General features: G+C 36.0%; 3 protein-coding genes and 1 non-coding gene across 4 annotated transcripts; 1 reads left to right on the top strand and 3 right to left on the bottom strand.

The window, feature by feature from the left end:
- The first annotated feature begins 1,684 nt into the window (after positions 1-1,684).
- On the top strand, positions 1,685-7,616 carry LOC135676394 (chromophore lyase CRL, chloroplastic-like). The gene is made up of 9 exons (XM_065187522.1): positions 1,685-1,948; positions 2,049-2,098; positions 2,660-2,720; positions 2,802-2,837; positions 3,669-3,719; positions 4,137-4,229; positions 6,023-6,127; positions 6,262-6,354; positions 6,480-7,616. The coding sequence occupies exons 1-9, from the start codon at positions 1,769-1,771 to the stop codon at positions 6,606-6,608; spliced, it is 798 nt and encodes a 265-aa protein (XP_065043594.1). The 5' UTR covers positions 1,685-1,768; the 3' UTR covers positions 6,609-7,616.
- LOC103987976 (vacuolar protein sorting-associated protein 60.1) lies at positions 7,438-11,763 on the bottom strand. The gene is made up of 7 exons (XM_009406462.3): positions 11,580-11,763; positions 10,531-10,682; positions 8,986-9,079; positions 8,825-8,896; positions 8,637-8,748; positions 8,331-8,488; positions 7,438-7,793 (listed from the first exon to the last, which is right to left on the bottom strand). Exons 1-7 carry the CDS (start codon positions 11,646-11,648, stop codon positions 7,740-7,742), a joined length of 711 nt encoding a protein of 236 aa, XP_009404737.2. The 5' UTR covers positions 11,649-11,763; the 3' UTR covers positions 7,438-7,739.
- A 697-nt stretch (positions 11,764-12,460) lies between these two features.
- LOC103987975 (trihelix transcription factor ASR3) lies at positions 12,461-15,836 on the bottom strand. Its single transcript, XM_009406461.3, has 3 exons — positions 14,811-15,836; positions 14,608-14,649; positions 12,461-13,109 (listed from the first exon to the last, which is right to left on the bottom strand). The coding sequence occupies exons 1-3, from the start codon at positions 15,481-15,483 to the stop codon at positions 12,823-12,825; spliced, it is 1,002 nt and encodes a 333-aa protein (XP_009404736.2). The 5' UTR covers positions 15,484-15,836; the 3' UTR covers positions 12,461-12,822.
- Positions 15,837-19,743: 3,907 nt separating this feature from the next.
- On the bottom strand, positions 19,744-19,815 carry TRNAP-AGG (transfer RNA proline (anticodon AGG)). Its single transcript has one exon. It is a non-coding gene; the product is annotated as a tRNA-Pro (tRNA).
- Between the last annotated feature and the right edge of the window lie 363 nt (positions 19,816-20,178).

The following is a 20,178-nucleotide window of genomic DNA, read 5'->3' as shown; positions in this document are numbered from 1 at the left end:
ATGAAGGGGAGAAGGGAGGATAGGCTTTCTTGCGTGGGATTAATGCACCCTATGATTGGCTCGTGCGACCCTCCCGAAGATTGAGGCAAGTAGGGGTCAATGGATCATGCTCCTGATGACTTCCGCATGGGATGGGTGCAGGTTCTTCTACTCACATCATTGTCTAGGTAGTCTCGAGTTAGGTGACTTGGTAGTATAATGTTTATCTCATTACTTTCCCCGTTAATCTCTATTTAAAAGATAATGATTTCGATGCTTGCCTTTTTTTGTTTATCATATGTAAATTATTTTTAAAATAATTACTTAAGTGTCACTGGGCTTTTACGGGTAATTCTTAAATTTATGATTATGATGGTGTTTAAGATAAGATTTGAGTTCATGAATTATCAATTTTTATCGACTAAGCTAATTAATAATTTTAATACGTTGAATAAGGTTTCGAACCTTAAACCTTTCGTAAATAAATTTGACACAACATCATTTAATATATATATATATATATATATATATATATATATGTATATATATAATATTTAAAATTAGAAGTAGTTGTTTATTATGATTTAATGGTTAGATTGAATTTTCTTGAATGAATGTCTGATAGAAGGGATAAATTGAGGATCTTATTATATATGGATAATATATACATATATATATATATATATATATATATTTCGTCATCATTCATGCTAATTCCATATGCACACATCAATATTGAATTTCATTTACACAATATTTTTATGAATGCTACTTGAGAGTCCAACAATTGGCTTTGTAAAGCAACTTAACAATTGTGTTTTATTTTTGTATAAAAAAATAACATCATAATTTAATTTAATAATATGATTGATCCATGAATCTTGTTAAGCCATTTTTACAAGTCGAGTTTAAAATTCATAATATTTAAGTTATCAATTAAAATAATATTATAAGCAAATAGCATATTAAATGAAGGTCTATCATCAATGTCAAAGAGGTAATTATATAACTTTAATTCTTAATATTATATTATATATTATGTAAAAAGAACACCTTATTGGATCCACTATTGCCACCTGCCACCGCTATTGATAAATATAGTATGGTTATTTTAAAAAAATATATTTTACAAGAATTTTTTTTAAGTTATGAAAGAAAACTTTTAAAATTATGATTTTTTTAAAAATTCGCTCTATATATATATATATATACATATATATAATTTGGAAAAAAGACTATATATATATATATAATTTTGTTAAATGTTTGAGGTTGCCAAGTCTTTTTAAATTCGTTATATATATATATATATATATATATATATATAATTTGGTAAAAAGATTATATATATATAAATATATATATATATATATACATGCATATATGTGTGTGTATATATGCATGTATATGTATATATATATGTATATGTATATATATATATATGTATGTATATATATACATGTATGTATATATGTATATGTATGTATATATACATATACATATACATACATATATATATACATATACATATATACATATATATATACATATACATATATATACATATACATATACATATACATATACATATACATATATATATATACATATACATACATATATATATATATATATATATATATATATATATATATATATATATATATAATTTTGTCAAATGTTTGAGGTTGACGGGTCTTTTTAATCGTCTCTATTCGAACGGTTCTCGGCGTCGATTCCTCTTGGACGACGCGTGGCGGAGTCGAAGGGGAACGGACGAGGAGGGAGGATGGGGACGGGCACGGAGGAGCCGAGCAGCAGCGGGGGCGGGTCCGCAAGCCGCGCGCGAGGGCTCGCCGTGAAGGCGCTCGTACTGCTGGGCGGCGCATTGCTGCTTAAGTGGCTGAGGAAGTCCACCACCCGATGGGATCACGCCCGCGCCGTCGCCGATTCCCTCATCGGAGAGAAGGTTCTTCTCGTCTTCGATTCCCTCTTTCTTTTTCTTGCTTTGGGTTTGCGGGTTTATTAGATGTAGCGAGGGGGATACTAACCAGTTGGTCTGTGTGAAGTTCTCTCGAGAGCAGGCTCGCAGGGATCCCGCTGGCTATTTCAATATGAGGTGCGACTTCTCCGATCATTATTTCTTCTTGCGCTACTTTTTATTATTGTCTTGGCAGCAAATAGGACGAATAGGCTCAGAACTTTAGCCGAATTGTATCACTCGTTTTCATCTGAAAGATTGTCGAGTTCTCTGAATACCTATTAAATTTGAGCTGTATGTGTTTTGAATTTGTTTGTCACGTATGCGTCTCGGCAATCAGTAATCGTGATTGATTTTTTTGTTACGATCACAAAGAGTTATCTTGGACATAGGGTTTGGTGTCTGGAATCAGAAATTGTCATGATTATTGCAGTATTAAGCATAATCAATAAGCTGTGGTCTGCTGGCGGAGAAAAAATAAGTTTGTCAAACTGTTGTGTTTGTTATGCTCCAATTGCCTATCTAGTTTAGCTTTGTGCTATCTTGCTAGGATAGATTCGTAGATGAACCTTCCAGTGCACACCAGCGAGAATCCAATTTTGCTCTTTGAAATTGATTTGTTTGTTTGTTTTTCTTGTAATTTGTCAGCATACCTTTCTGTTGCATGCAGTATTGTCTAACAGTTTTACTTACAAACAGAACGCTCACATGCCCAGCGACAGAGATGGTAGATGGCTCAAGGGTTTTATACTTTGAGCAGGTTCCCTTTTAGCTTTTCCTCAACGTTTTAGAATCTATTTTCTTTATGTTTTATTTATGTTTTTTTCTATCTTTTTTGTAGGCATTTTGGAGAACTCATCAGAAACCTTTTCGACAAGTATGATAATTATGAACAACAACTCATGCACTGTGTTCCTTTACTATGGTTTTGACCTTTAACACGTGTGTTTACCTGTCCTGCTTATCAAGATGTTTTCAAAACTGATTCTAGCAGTTTTTACCAGTGGTGGCAAATTGTGGTAAATGGATGCCATAGGTTGTATCTAAAGAGATCCTTGACTTAAAAGCCTTTATAAGAATGTACAAGACCTTTTAATATTTTAATTAAACATGTTAGAATGTGGAGTCCACTTTTGGAAGACCATCATTATCTTGCTTTCTGCCTTTAATTTTTCTTCAAGCCTGGTTGTGTGTCTCGTGACCTCTTTCCAAAATTTGACTGATAATATTTGACGACTTTAGAAGACCTATTGGTTTACAAACAAGAATAGAATAAGCTAATAATTAACATCTTTAGATCCAGTGAGTCTGCTATCCCATCATGGACGAGTTTGCCCTGAATCGTAGGTTTGGTACTCATGCATTGAGTTTCTGTTAGACTGTTTTGTTTTTTTGAGGGATCACTAGATGCTTGTTTAAAACTATGATATTGTGCTTGTGCTCCGACATATTATTATCGCCTCGTTTGATTTGCTTTTCTTTTGACCGGTTATCTTCTAGGGCATGGAGAAATGTAAAATGGTGTCTGGATGGTAATTTATTGGAAGTACATGGGAAAGGGTTTGTGGTTGTGGTCACAGTTATTCTCATTCTTTAGGTCCAAGAAACCTGTAAATATGTTAAATAAATTAAAAGGTTATGTATGGCATGTCATGTTCGGGCTGTGTGCTTCATGGATTGAAACTAATCACTGTTGTCATCATTGCAGAGATTTTATATGGTGAAGCCTTGCCCAAAAGAGATGAAATGTGATGTTCAGGTAAAAAAAGACCTTGTCCAAACTAATCATTATTTTTCATTTTGACTTCTTATGATAAGTTAGAACTCGATCTTGTTTTATCTTTTTCTTTCTCAATGTACGATTATCAATGCTGCTACCGTAGTTCATCATATTTTACCATTTCATCTTTTTGAGAATACGTAGAAGTTATAATATCCATGATTTTTTCTTGCTATTTTTTGTGTTATCAGACTGCCTATAATTGTTTAATACATATGTGAATATCATTGCATGATATAGCCCCATTTAGTTGAGAATATATCAGTTAGTTGTGACTCCTGCATCTTTTTACCTGGACTTTGGAAACCTGTATGCTTTCTAATACTTTTCATTACCTTTAATCAAGTCACTTGCTGATCTTGAATTGTAACTCTTAAGATATTTTTTAATGGACAGTTGAGTTCTTATGCAATAAGAGATGTGGAAGAGTACAAAAACTTTTGTGACCGTCCGAAGGATCAGAGACCACAGCCTGAGGAGGTTATTGGGGTATGTCTTAGTTTACAAGGGAACTTTAGATGATTTTTAGTCTCTGACATGTTTTTTATTTGGATATGCTTGTGTCTTGGTCTATATAAGTGATATTCCTTCGACAAATTAAAATGCAACAGAAATCACAGCCAAATACCATATTCTCACCTGTTTTTGGTCTCTGGATTGCTTTAGTTTCTTATCATTTGCTTCAAACTGTGGATTATTAATTAACAGTACTGTTGGCAGTTTTAAGTATCTTGCGATAAAATAATGCTGATCTTTGGGTGTTGTAGCATTTGAACGAGATAAACCACCATGTTTTTTTTATTACATTGTAACACTAATAATATGAGTTTTGGTAAGCCACTTCTCGAATCAGTCGGCAAATACTCATGAACATACTGATTTCTTCATGGTCATAGTGATTTACTTGTGGATTTAGAAAAGGTTGGAATAACTGAGAAAGATGGAGTAAATGATTATTGCAGTATGAACATGTAGAAATTGCTCCAAGGAGTGCCTCTTGGAATTAATAGGTGTTACTAGCTCAAGAGTTCTGCATGCTGATATTTCTGAAGAAATAATGCAAAATTCTGCAGTATAATTATTGGGCCCAGGTTTTCCTTTGGTCACAATACAAGTCACAAGTAACTCGTGACATATTTGTTGATTCCTGCTCAAGGTTACTTAGACTTTATTATGGTTAGTTGACATTTTGACTCAGGAAAAATACTTATGGTTTTAAAAAATTGAATTTCCATATTTTTAACTTGGAATTTGGATAAAGCAAAACAATTCATGATGGTCCGAACATATCTCAAAAGATCTTTGGGCGCATGGTGGGGAAAGCTGAGTTTGGTTCATGCTTGACATTTCCTTTGGCCATAGGAACTCTATAAAAGTCAGCCAAAAGTAATGATCGCTAATTCCTAATAGAGGGTACCTAGGAGTTCATGTATTAGCTAATAGCTAGCTAGTTGCTATCCAAGACTGATATTAGATCTGCCATCTTTGTGGCCATCCTTCCAATTTGACCTGTAAAATTATGTTTTAGGATCAGAACAAGGAAAACAAGAAAGTAGGGAATGCATATCTAAGGTGTGCTACAGATTTAACAGGTTACTTAATTGACTCCTGAGCTCATTTGTTTTCATGTTTCTTAATCCTTGTAAACACAACTCATGAGAAACCGGCATACTGCAATCAGCATGGTTGCTCGTGACTCTAATCCCAAACTCCCTTTTCTAAATTAGTATAAAAGGTGCACTCATCTGTCTTCCTGCCCTTAATTTTTTCTTATCCCTTTATCATTTTAGTAGAGTAAGCCTCCTGGAAACTTACATGTAGGATTATCAGACCGCTGGTGTTCTAGACTGGGAAGATCATGTGATCTTGGGAAATTTCAGACCTAAGTGTCAGAAGAAAAAGAAAAACTCAGTAGCAGATGAGCTGTTGGATTATTTTCAGTTGGTCATTTATTAATGACTCATTCCATCATTTCTATATCCATTCATCAGTTGTTTGAATGATATCCAGAACTTCTACCAGTATACTATTGTTATTTGAGGCTATTTTTGGACATCTGCAATATGTTCTGAGATTCTTCTATTGCAATTGAAGGAACGGTAAACAATTGCAAACTGCTGATTTAGCTCCTTCACTGTTTGCTTCATATTATGTACTCCAACAGCCAAGCCATTTCTCATTGTAAAAGTTACTTGCCATAAAAAGAATTTTTTTTCCTTTGGGAGTGAAGTTAAAGCAGGTTCCTTGTTTCATTTTATGCTTTATTATGGTTTGGTGTTCAGGATATCACAGAACATCTAACAACTGTTCATCTATCACGATGTGAACGTGGAAAGCGCTGTTTATACGAAGGTTCAACTCCACCCAGCGGCTATCCCAATTCATGGGTATCCTTCTCTGAACTCTTCCTTATATTGTACGCCTTGCTTTCAGCTACTATCAGCAGCACCATGAACTGGCCTTTGTTCATCGCTCATCATTCTCACTAAAAAGAATTTATCTGTTTAATGTTCCTGAGTAGAATGGCGCATCATACTGTACGTCTGAGCTTATAGTTCACAAGAACGGTGAAGTGCATACTTGGGACAGAGGCTATGATGATGAAGGCAATCAGGTGTAGTGTTCAAAATTGGCCGCCATTGTTACCTCCACAATATATTTATGATCTTGATCGAATCATTTGCTAATAATATCTGCATTCAAGTGTCGATGTAATTGCTTATCATTTCATGTATCCAGGTCTGGGGTCCAAAGGCAGGTCCTTACGAATTCAAACCTGCAACACCACCGTCAAGCTACGACTACATGTTTTCACCTTTGAACTTACCCTCTGTGTTGGCATTGGAGAAGACATGCTTTCACCTTTGAACTTACCCTCTGCATTGGCATCCGAGAAGACGAGGGAGATCTCTTTTACAGTCGGGTTCATGATGTAATCCTGTTGGCATTTAAAATTTTATTCTATTTTTCAAATATTTGTTCTCCTCACGAACGAAAGAACGTTCCCGAGAACACCGTTGAGTTAACCGCTCAGCATGAGTGAGAGATGCCCAGTTTGGCAGAATCTCCACCTCACAGCAAGAAGAAACCCGAACTCTTTGGGCGTACTGTTTTCTTGGATGCTGTGGTCCATTGGACTTTGGTTCCTGTTGTCACGCTAGAGGACGAAGGTCAGCAGTCAAGACAGGAATGCTTATACAAATGATCGATTATGCCCTGTCAAAGGAGAATTTGGCCTATAATGAAGAAGATGGTGGAGGATTGTACATAGCACAGCAGTTGCTTCAAGATGAGCCAGAGAAATTTATATGGGGCATGATAAAAGTGAAGGGTAGAGAGATTAGTGAGCGAAGAAATGGGAAGACTGTCCTTCGCTTCCTTTTTCTGTTCATGTTTCCTCGCTTTTCATCTCTACCATCATATAATTCTCAAGAGATTGGAGCAAACTACAACAATTAATTACTTTTGCATTAGTTAATCAATCAGCTGCTCTGTCGGGTTATGGTTTATGATGAATATTGTCTAAAGCCTTCCACACACGAAGAAGGCCAATCCATAAGCATCATCAGTGCTTGATAAGAGTTCAGATAGGCGTCAGAACAACTCGGCCCCTTAATAATTTTCAAGAAGACGAACGATTCCATTTTTACTCTTTTGTCCGCACGCACGCGCCGGCACACGCATGCACGCTCGTGCGGACGATAACCATGAGACTGCCATTTATTCACATTTTTGGAGCAATGATTCATACAGAGGCTGTTATACTTTGTTTATCAAAAGAAAAAAAAAAGACATCATATTTGGACACAAAATGTTTGTTCCACAGAAACCTATAGACACCCACCCAGTCCTTCAACCAATCATGAATCATATGCCTGAAACGATCATCATGTTCTTAACTATAACGCATCACTCAAATACGGAGTAGTGTTGTCACCAATACGGAGGACATTGCCATTGTTATGAACTTGAGGCATTGCATTCCCAGACCGCTGCTCTTTAACTGCGTATCGATGCTTGAGGCACAGTAGGTAAGCCTAGTTCATCCTCCGTCTGTATCAGATCAAACAAACAGGTTACTTACACAGTGATTACTTGAGAGCAAAAAAATATTATCCAAGAGGCATTAGAAGATTCATATAGGGAAGTGGAAATACTATCCCTCAAGCATAAGAATGTCAAATCACCAGCTCAGGTTTTTGTTCCTCTTGGGTTTTATTTTTATCATTAACATGAAAGAGGAAGAGATCACAACACTACACAAAAAATTCTTTTAGTGGATTGTTCTCGTGAACACAAGACAGTACACAACTATCACTGCTGTACCATATCCAGAAGTTACTGTTGTATTAGCAACGGCTTAATGAACCATTCAAAAGAATGCATAGTAAAAAAATTACCACTACATAAGCATGGCACTAACGCAAAACAAGATCATCTTTCAAAGATAACAATACATATCTGATATTTCATGGCATGTTAGACGTTAAAGGTGAGAAATTCTCCACAAATGATCCTAGAAAATCATCATTCATGTCCAATGTTCATGCGTTTTACACAATTTTAATACCAATCAAGCGATGGATATACCTGGGGCCTCACTCTGTTGGGCACTGCAGAATTGCCTGTTGGAGCTGCAGGAAAGTTGAGTTCTGCATCCAGATCGGGTTCCTTGTCTGGTTGAAGATAAGATGGAATTGCATCGGATTCTGTCTCTGCTCCCATGTCAGATTCCAGAGCATCTAGCTCTGCATTATCCAAACCAACAAACAAAAATTTGACATGATAAATTACACAAAGAATCATGCAGAAAATAACTCTGCCTTCAATAAAGTACCAAGACAACTTTAAAAAGTAAGCCAAGATATCTAATGTAATATTATCGTACTATCATACCACCCAAGAGTTCTTCCTCATCAATGTCATCAGGGACATTGTAGCTTCTCCCAAGAGATTCTTGGATTTCTGTACTCATGTCCATCATATCCATCATCTCGTCCTGTAAACTCTGTGCATTCCAAAAAATGATTTCAGATATAAAAAGTACCAAATACTGCATTTTCACATTCTTACAGTAAACATACATCTATGCCTGAGATATTCACAGTTTTCATCATCCCTTTCAACTCCTTGTTAGCCGACTTCAATACTGACATCTGAAGAAGTCAAATGGTTTATTTGTGTATCAGCAAAAGCAAATGCTCTTAGAACAATTAAATTCTAAAAGGAAGCCTGTACAACATACAGTCTGTTGAGCATCTTTAATTCCCTCAGTAGCAAAGGCAACTTGATCAAGGTTGAATGTCTGGTTATATATCATATCACGCTGTCCCTCATACCTGGGAAAAAGGAATTGAAAATTGTCAATCAGCAAATAGATAAAGCACTAATGTGTGCAACATAATAAAATACTGGAAGTAATGCAACAGAGTTATCAGCCAGCCCTTATATTGTACTTTATAAGATGATGCAAATTATTGATTCCATTTATAAAACAAACTTTGTTTCAACGGTGCATACGCAATATGTAAAACATGCCCAGAAGTCATGTTGAGCTTCAAGAGGAGATTGTAGTTGAATATAAGGTCATGACATCCATGATAAACTTTAAAGCTTCAAATTAATCTATTACTATGCAATTGCAGATATCTGTATACCTATAATTCATATAGGATGCAATCCACCAGAACATTGATCGTTAACAACATATATACAATGCTGGAGCAATAATTAGTGACACTCTAACTTTGTGGCAAACAATTCTCAACACACTGCCATATAAAAGATAGACAAAGGAGATCATTGCAGTACAACTACAAGTAACAGGTTTTTTTCAGTATACTCATATTATATAATAGCAACAGCTTTGAGAGGAAAATTACACATCATTAAGCTATAGACGATATGTCCTAGAAGATATGCCACCAGCATGAATGGACAAAAAGTTGAGCAAACATAAGCACATTAAATAATAAAAAAATACACAAGCATATAGTGATCAAAGTCACTAACCAAGGAATAAATTCATAATAAGAAAACCTGAATTTTCATATAAAAACTGAAAGGCTCAGGGAAAAAAAGGTTCCTTCTCATTAAGAAACCTCGTAAAATTAAAAGAAAAGCCAATCTAACATGACAGAGAAATAAAGTTGGAGATACTAAAAAACATAGAAAAGGAGTCAAGTTTTTTTGCATGCATAGACTATGTAAAAGATATATTCAATAAATGTTATCAGGTGAAATGCGACCTAATGGCAGTAATAATCCATCACATGTAATCACCATTTGGACATCGGGTTTGGCTAACTCATGATGATAATTAAATCTTTGGCATCGAAAAGTGTATGATGATGATATTTACTATAAAATATAAAATAAAATTTCAGTGGTCAAAGCTACAAGCCTACAATGGAATCGTATAAGGATAGAGTGGATTGTAGTAGATCCATAAAATCCAGAAATGGGATGCAGGTCAACGATAGGAGTTATGTAATCAAAAGCACCGATATAAGAGAAGCCTTCTAATGCATGAAAAAAGATGCCAAACTAGGGACAATTTACCCTAAATCAGTAGATGCTCTTAGAATGATGTTAAAGAATAGTAATGCCAGACAACATACACCAAAACTATCCATAGTATGGACACAAGCATGCCAGACAAAATCAATAAACATTGAACAGATAATAAACAAACAAATACCTATGCAAGTTAGTTTGGAGTTGATAAAAAACCCCTACATATTATATAAATCTGAAAATCACCACTGCAAAAGGAAAAAAAAAGACCTACATCCTCTTTTGCTTAAGAACCCTCATTGCTCGAGCTTTAACAGCTTCTTGAGCTGGACCTGGTCGCGTCTTCTTTATCTGCTCCTTATATCTAGCTAATTCAGCATCAAGTTTCTTGATTTTCTCATCAACAGTTTCCCCCCTTTTATTTATCTGAAACAAGGCCATTATTAATGAAGAATAATAGGAAGCACAAGAAATGATATTTACCAAACCTCCATTCAGCATGACTAAGAAATATAATAAACTACATAGTAGATTAAATTCACATTCAAGAACATCCAGAACTTAAATAGGGGACAAGTGCCTGCCAACTGACACAAGTCTGAAAGAAGAACAAGGCATGCATGAATCAGATACAGTATTGAAGATTAGGAACCTATAAGTGATAATCAAAGTTGTTCAAAAGCAGTGGGAAATTATAACTGAGTGAAGCACAGTGGCTACTGAATTATCTTGAGAAATCAAACATCTCATTTATCACCAAGCTCACTATCTACATGCTGTAGACAAAATCCGGACTGGCTTTATGTATTACACCAAATATAGTGTAGGATCATAAAATATAATGTAGGATCATAAGGAATGTACAAAACAGAAACAAAAATCAAAATAAGTAATTATATGCTCCCATTTAAACTAATACATATATTAGATCGTTCTTTCCAAACGTGATGATTGGGTAGAGAAAACCTGAAAGAGAGGATATCAAAAAAGATTGGGCATCTAAGAGTTTCTTTAAAGGGAACAGAATCGTTCTGGCAGCAATTTCTTTAACTTATATTATCTCGTCTGTTCTCCAAATTCATTAGTCATCTATCAAACAGACGTCTGTTTACGGGCTCTGTTCATCTCCCTGTTAGATCATAAACAATCCTAATTCCCATCATCAGTGCAATTGCTAGGTATTAAAGAGGACAGCGCCTTGCGACCATGGAGATCGTAGGACTTATCATAAGATCCCGTCAAATCACGAGCGCCGTCACACGGATCGGTAAAAGAGAGATCTTTAAAGGGCAGGAATAAGATAAAGGGATCAAAAAGTAAAACCCTATCGGTCGCGTCCTGGATCGTCGGCGGCGGCTCCTTGTTCTTCTTGGCGCCAAAGACCCGCTTCATCTCTAAGCGATTCCAGAAGAGCCTTATGCTGCGGCGACCTAGTTGAGGGTTTTGCAGGCGGGACGAAGGCTAGCAGGCGACGGAGACGGGATGAGATCGAAGGGGAGGTCAATAAGATCTTGAGGCTTCTTCACGCGGAAGCCCACCGGGACCGCGTCGAAGTGGTTCCGACTGTTCGAATCCTCTCCAAATTATGCGCATCCACATAGCTTCTTCAAATGCTCTACATCGCCCTTCATCCTCCATTCCTCACATCTGAACCGTCCGTCTCCAAATGTTCCGTCCCATCAACCGTCCAATGAGAGAAAATGGAAGTTGTAGAGGATCCAACCCTTACCTTTTCCTTGAGTTGGCCAAATGGGGGATACTTAACTTAGAAGGCTTTAAGACATTAACAATAAATATAAAATAATGTGCTAAAATAAAGATATATTAAAGAAAAGATTTAGTTTCTAAAAAGGTTAGAAAAAAATTGCCTTGGAAAATAAGAAGAACCCTAACTAGGCATCAAGTGATTCACACAATAAATCTAATGAACAATACATCAATGATGAGAATAATACTAATCCATTGCTAAGATAAGTCTATTGCAGTTTAGTGGGTGCTAATAAGATATGTTTTTTGAAATAGTGACAAGTGTTGATAAGATTAAACACCAAAAGAATGAGAAATCTTAATAATTCTCATCAAATTTAAATTTCCACCCCAAGTCTGCTTGCCATGAACTAATTTGTTAAGCAGAAAATGCAAGCAATTATCAATCTGATACAATTACTTGTATAAATTCCAAGCAAAGAAAAATACTCAAAATCTACAAGCAGTATGACTCTTCTTGAAGTATATTTCCAAAAATAATCTGCTGCTACAATTTCAACTTCCATAGTTTTATCCAATAAACTTCAAATCAGTGATTTTAGATCATAAGAAAGCAATTGGCAGCAGCCAAATCTCTCCTCTCTCTGTAAGTTTCAGTTATCACCCTATCAACCCTATCACTCCCTGAAAGGTAAAGAAAAAAAAAGCTTTACATTCCAATGACCAATTCACAAACTAGTTTGTACAAACAATAGGAAATAGATTCTCGATACACCCTCATCAAGATCCACAGAGTCATGAGCATAATTAGCAGAATGGAGTCCTCGGATGACCTTGGCGCCAACTCATCCGGAAGTTGCTATAACTTGTCAGCTATTCGGCCAAGAGCATCTGCAAGTTTGCCCAGAACAGCGAGCAAGCTGTTAGTTTGGTCCTTCCTCTGGTCTCTGTCCAATTGGCAATTAATGTTTTGAGCTTCTAGTTGGGCTGTCAGCATTCTACTGTTCATCTCTAGGACTCTAATTAGTCGATTCTGTAGATCGCTGTCTTCAGCTCCTTCTGGTGATGTTCGTCTTCGTTTTTGTCCTACTCGTAGCGGGGAGCCCTTCTCAGGGTTATAATCTTGTTGTTTATCTTTTGTTGTAGCTGCATAGTTAAAACAAATTAAATAGTTTCTAAAGGCCCATATAAATAGTATGAGCCAATTCTCAAAAGGGCAAATTTCAGCGTCAAATATGCAACCATAGATTAAGCATTCAATGTTATATTCTAAAACTTGACTATTCATGTAAAAAATGGAGAACATTCAATTAAAAAAAAAGTATTGTTTACCGTGCGCATCAGTGTTTCATGAAATCCACTTGAAGTTGTTAAGGAACTCAGAACCCAAAGCACCTTTTGGCTTGGTTGTGACAATGAAGTATGCTATTATGATTGAAAAAGGATTTATTTCATTGTCAGCTTGTAATGTGGTTCACTTTAGTTTGTTTAGATTTCCTTGAAGATTCTATCTATTTGGCCCCGAGGAATGGTAAGGAAGATAACAAATACTATAAGCTGATAATAAGAAAAACGATCCTAAAGACTGATAAAGGCACAAAAAACTTCAATTGCTAATGTCCTCTAGTATGATTGTTGTTTTAAAAGTGAAATTAGTACGATAACTAGGGCATCATAAAATAAATATACAAAAGTTATCGCACATGTAAATTGAAATATACCAAAGAGAATAATATGAAGAAAGCATCCTTTGTCTCAAGTACAGATTCTTGGCTGCAACAAGACCATTATACCTGCTGTGGTTGCTATAATAACTTGGCATTATCAAATAAATAGATCCAGCTTATCTTGCATGTCAATTGATAGATCATAGTTAATAATATGAGAAAATAAAACAACATGATGAATCATTCACGATAATACTACATAATCTTAGCATAAAGAAGAAGCCTTAAAAAATGGTAGAATATAATTTTTGTTTCGTCAACATATGTAATCAGATTTGAGTTGAGTTGGGATGTTAGGAGAGTATAACAGGAAATAAGACAGCTGCGGAGATATATATGACGACACTATCTGCTTATCACATTTCAGATAAATTTTCTTCCGAAACAGTTGCAGAGATTCATTGCTCGAACTCTTTAGGGAACTCTGGGAAGAAACATATGTATACTGCTTTATATTACATTATAAAGAGAAAAACCTCTAGTCATTAAACCTTGAAATATGCAAAGGTCATGGATTCTGCACCCCTAAATGATTCACTCAACTCTATGTTGCATTACCAAAAGGAAAACATTAATTCTCTTTTGCCCCCTTCGCACTGTGCGTGTCCTATAATTCCCAAGTTTTTCACTGTTATCTACTTCTCCCCATCACCGATATCATGAAAATTTCTACTTCTCTCGCATTAATCACTCGAAATTGGGTACCAGTTAATACTAAAGATAAAAGAACATACACACCAAGCAAATAAGATAGACACAGTCAACAGAAAAAAAATTATGCTATTCCATGAAATACCATTTAAAGAGCATGGAATGTGCTAAAACAATGAAATTTAGCAATTCAAGCATCTACAAGTGATGAAAAGGACTGACAAAAGCTAATAGAATTGCCAACCAAAGAGAGCAAAATCCATTACCTCGGTCAGACCCCCCCTGTTGAGATGATTCGCACTTCTTTTCTGCACAAAGGAGCAATGCAACGAAAAGAAAGATCAACAAAACAAGAAGACCTAAATGTATGAGAAAAAGCTCAAATCTTTATCGGCAAAGAGATGGCTTTTAGGCCAAACAATACTAATCATACGAATCGAACTCGAGGATGCCATCAACATCCATTTACCCGATATTGGTACAGCAGCCACCGGCTGCAGGGGCGGCGCCGAATCCTCCTCCTCATCCTCCTCTGCCTCCTTCTCCTCATCGAAGTCTGAGAACAATCCATCCTCGGCTGCGGTCCGCCCGCTATCAAAGACCACCTCTTCCTCCTCAGCCCCCGCGGCCGCCGCCGGCCCGCTTCCGTTTTTCCCCTCTTCCTCCGCCACGACCGCCACGGCTGCACCGTCGAGGATATCGTACACCTCTCGATCAAAGAATCCCGGCAGCCTCTTTTCCCTCCTGAGATCGCTCCTCATCGTCCAAAACGACTCCTTTCCCTTCCCTTCCCACTCCTTTATCTTCTTAAAGTCGCCAGCGAGGTTGCTCCACCGCTTCCGGCACTGCACCGGCCCCCGGTTCACCCCGTGCAACCGGCAGTAAGACGACACCGACGCCCACTTGGGCTCCACCGGCGCGGCTGCCCCTTCCTCCCCGCCACCGCCGCCGCCGCCGCCGCCAACTCCCCGCCCCACCCCGCGCCCTCTCCCTCGGCTCTCCACCACCCTCTTCCCCTGTATTAGCACCAGTATCTCCTGCCTCGTCCACCGCGGCAGTCGCGGGGCCCTCCCTCCCCCTCCTCCGTCACCGCCGCCGCCGTTGTGGCCATTGGAACCACCGGCTTCGACGGCGTTAACCATCACCGAGACCGGCAACAGCCAAAACAAAAAGATCACAACTTCCTCGTAAAACCCACGTGAAGACTTAACGGCGGGTCAACGGAATTGGGAGGGCGCCGTTACGGCCCTCCATGCATACATACCCTTAAGAAAGGAAGAAACAGAGAGACAGAGAGAAGGTGAGAGAGAGAGAGAGAGAGGGGAAAGGCAGGGAAATGAGTGCAAGAAGGGGAGGGGAAGACTTGATTAGGCCCTAATTAACATTGGTCCTTCAAATCCCTGTCTATATCTAAGGTGTCATTTAGTAGTTAATGAGCAATAGAATAACAGGCATGGGGGAGGGGTGAGTAATTCTACACCATTAAAGATTAATTATGGGAAAGGCAGGGAGGGAGGGGGATATCCCTTTCCTAGTTTAAGGGTTGAAAAGGCATTCCCACCATCCTCTCTTGTGTTGTTGCCTTCTCCCAATCCAACCTCCTCCTTTATCCTTGTTCCTTTGCCAGGGGAAGGAAGATTTTGTCATGTGATTCTTCTCAATCAGCTTGATCTTATATTGTCCTTTTCTTCTCTCTGTGATCTCTCTCTCATCTTTTTCTCTTTCTATCTTCCAAATATCCCTCACTTAATATTGAGTCCTAATTTAAGACATTAAAAAATATTTTATATATTTTTTTAAAGATTTCAAATCTCAAATATATAATATTTAGACTCATAGTCTAAATTTATATCTGATCTGAAAGATTAAGAGTTCAAAATATCTAAAATATTAGTCCGATGCGTAAAACTTGAGAATTTAATCAATAAATTTAGACTCATACTCTAAATTTATATCTATCTAAAAAATGAAAGATTAAGAGTTCAAAATATCTAAAATATTAGTCTGATACGTAAAACTATTTACGAAGGTTAAAGACTTGAGAATTTAATCGATAAATCTAAAAATATTAGCTAGTAAATTTATTTATTTTTATTTTATAAAAAATTATGATATAATAATAATAATATATCAACTCTGAGCTTCATAATATAATTTTTAATCAATATAAAATAATCTTAAAAATTTTTGATTATGAGCTATATGGATCCGTAAATTTAATCATTATTGATAGGAATTAAGTGATAGAAATATTAGCTAGAAATCCGTAAAAAATAATCTAAAATAATTTTAATTGATAGAAATATTAGCTAGTAAATTTAATCATTATTGAACAAATATTGAGTCATACTAAAAAAATTAAGTGAAGTAAAATAATTTTGAAAAACTTAATTTATGAAGTACAATGATTACCAAATTATTCTAGATTTTATTATTTATTGAAATTAGTAGGGTAAACCATAGGCGACCTATGATGGGAGGGAGGGGTGGGACCGGGAGATGCTGTTATGTCTACAAGCGACACGTGGAGAGCCGTGCCATTGACGTCGAAACTCCGTATAATATGAAGTGTTGTTTTCAGGTGCATTAATCTAAAAGACTAGTGTGTGTGGATTGGATTCATTGGAGACCACTGTAAGGGGAGATGGAGATGGAGTTGGATTAAGGGGGATGGAAAGAGGCATCCCTTTCTTTCCCTTCGTTGCAATGCAATAAACAATGTGGAAGAAGAAGAAGAGATAGAGGTTGGCTCTCTTCTTCATGGAGGACTCGTGATAAAGATATTGGAGGAACCCAATCCTATGTATTGGCCTATCTATAGGCAACAACACTTGTATTTTTGTGTTGGGTGGAGGATCAGATAGGTCTGATCAACTTAGTCATGGTCTCTTTTTGGTTTATCTTTGAGGGAGAAGATAAGAAGGATTAAGGCTCTCACAATCCAGTCAGGCTAAAAAAAAAATGATGCATTTTTTTCCTAAAAAAAAATTAGCATTCTTGTTTCGAAAATAAAAAGAAGAAGAAAGCTAAATTCATAGATATTGTAAATATCTATTTTTTTTTTTTGAGTCGAGCTAATTGATGCTTATTTCATAGATATCGATATTGTTGCTTTTTCAGAAATGAAGTTTGTAATCGATAAACTTTTGATATTAACATGATATTATTTTATGAGACTTTCGGTTATTACTAAAAATTTCTCATTGTTATCTTCGATAAGAGTCTTAATTGTATCTTAATCTCAGTGTAATTTGTTCTTCTTTCGTACTAACTATTGATTCTTGATAAGTTATCACCTCACTAACTAACTAATTAGGCACAAGTTGTTTTCAATAGAGCATATCATTTTTTCAATAATATAAAAGTTTCGTCAAATTATAAATAAGACTGGTTTTGATGGGAAAAAAAGAAATATAATATTAGAACATTTATTAAAGATAAGAAAAACTAAGTGTCCGATGAGAAATTACAAAAAAAAAAATATCTATGATTAAAGGTGAAAAAGATAGATTTTTTTTTTTCTAAAAAAATTATCTCGAAAAAATATCTATCAAAAATCTGTACATTGACCCCAATGAACTTCAGGGTTGACCTTAATGGTCAATATCCTTATTTAATTTTTCAATAATATAAAAGATTCATTAAATTAAAAATAAGACTAGTTTTGATGGGAAAAAAATTAGAACATTTATTAAAAGTAAAAAAAAACTAAGTGTTCGATGAGAAATTACAAAAAAAAAAATTCTATGATTAAAAGTGAAAAAGATAGATTTTTTCTAAAAATTTATATCGAAAAAATATCTATAGAAAATCCATACATTGACCCCAATAAATTTCAGGGTTGACCTTAATAATCAATATCCTTATTCAAATTTTTCAATAATATAAAAGATTCCTCAAATTATAAATAAGACTAGTTTTCATGGAAAAGAAAAGAAATATAGTATTAGACTATTTATTAAAAATAAAAAAAAACTAAGCGTCCAATGAGAAATTACAAAAAAAAAAAATCTATAAAGGTGAAAAATATAGATCTTTTTATAAAAAATTATCTCAAAAGAAATATCTATAGAAAATCCATACATTGACCCTAATGAATTTTAGGATTGACCTTAATGATCAATATCCTTATTCAAATAAAAAATATAATTTTTATAAAATATCTTATTTTCTAAAATTTCTTATAGAGTGACTTTATTTTTTTTGTTTGAATAATACAAAAAATAGGAAGATAGTATAAGAACATTTCGAATAAAATTAGAAAAAGAGGAACTTTTTGTAATAAAAATGCATAAAGAAATAGACCTTTTTTTGTTGTTGTTGTTGTTGGAGTAATTCATCCTCAAAGAAATGCGTATGAAACATCTTATAGGTTGACCCCAAGGAATTCTAGAAGTTTGACCTTTATGACGTCAATGGTTCTTGATTTGAGGCAGTTTAGTTGGAAGATACGATTCCATGCTCACTAAAACTAATATTACACAGCACAACAAAGTAAGTGCGACTTTCTCATCCCATCCGATGCCAATATGCCCTCCTCCTGTCAAAGGTGTCATGGGATAGATGGATTAGATCCACCCAATCACACATGACATATTGGATTTGTTGTGAGAGGATTTGGAAACATGCATCTGCCAATGATCACAATAGTCAAAGAGGACGACTTTTTCTTCACCCACTTGGGAGTAATCAAATGGGAAAGGATAGCACAGCCAATGGCCCTTCGATTCAGTGCTCGAGTCACCATTGCTCTTTGGGGGCGGGGAGAGAGAGGGATCGATCAAAAGTGAATGGAATCTGTGATAGATATCAGCAAAAATAGAGACTCCTTTGGCCGATCTTTAAGCTGTGGAGTGCTCCAAAGGTGTCCTTTTCGTTTGGGTGAGTGCAAAGATTTGGCTTCATTGATATGGTGATGGCAGGAACGGAGTGTCAATAGTTAATGGAGGACAGTCGCTAGTGGAAGGTTTGGCTCGGAGAATCACACCACCAAGCTTTCACCCTGGCATCATCAGAGGTAGGTTAGTAGAGTCATGCCTCATCCCTCCCAAGCTCTATGCTTCCCTTTTTCGCTGTTGATTTCTGGAGAGCAGCGTCTGTAGAGTGCGTGCCATGGGATCCGCACCGGAAACCATAGAAACCTTGAACCATTTAGCTTGATCGATCTTTCACCATCGTAAAATGGACAGGTACCAGAAACCATTGGCAGACTCCACAACTTGCAGATATTGAATGCCAAGTGTTTGAGTTTATGTCGATTTCAGAAGCTCTCCTAGAATTCTTTGCAGGATTTGGTAGCGGGCTTCATTGGTGCATCGACGAGATGATGTCTGCGTGCGTGTGTAAACTGCTGCAAAAATATAAATGGTTGAAGGAAAATAATAATAATAATAATAATATAAGGGGCATTCCGAGAATTGAACTCGGGACCTCTCGCACCCTAAGCGAGAATCATACCACTAGACCAAATGCCCTTTGTTGTTGATCTTTTCAATTATACTAATTTATGTACATTTCTTGCCAAAGAAAACAATGCAACGAGATGATTCACAAAGTCAACACGGTGAAATAGGTGATAGATTTGCGTTCGATCAATCACGATACACTTCGATCAATCACAAAGTTTCGGATGATCGAGGAAGATCAACTTAAAATGGTTTAGCAATTTTTATTTTTATTTTAGGTTTCCAAATGCCAAAAAAATAAAAAAAATCATTGTCATTAATAAATAAAGCCCTCGGTTTATAGTTTACAGAATTATGATTTTTCTCTGCATCACATGTCTTATTATTATATTCTAAAAGAGATCAAGTTGTATAAATCTCGCTAAAAATTTC

This window comes from Musa acuminata, chromosome BXJ1-6 (genome assembly GCF_036884655.1).
Source record: "Musa acuminata AAA Group cultivar baxijiao chromosome BXJ1-6, Cavendish_Baxijiao_AAA, whole genome shotgun sequence".
In the NCBI taxonomy this organism is placed as follows: domain Eukaryota; kingdom Viridiplantae; phylum Streptophyta; class Magnoliopsida; order Zingiberales; family Musaceae; genus Musa; species Musa acuminata.
The sequence above is the reverse complement of the archived record's forward strand: the minus strand, read 5'-3'. Positions and strand labels throughout refer to the sequence as shown.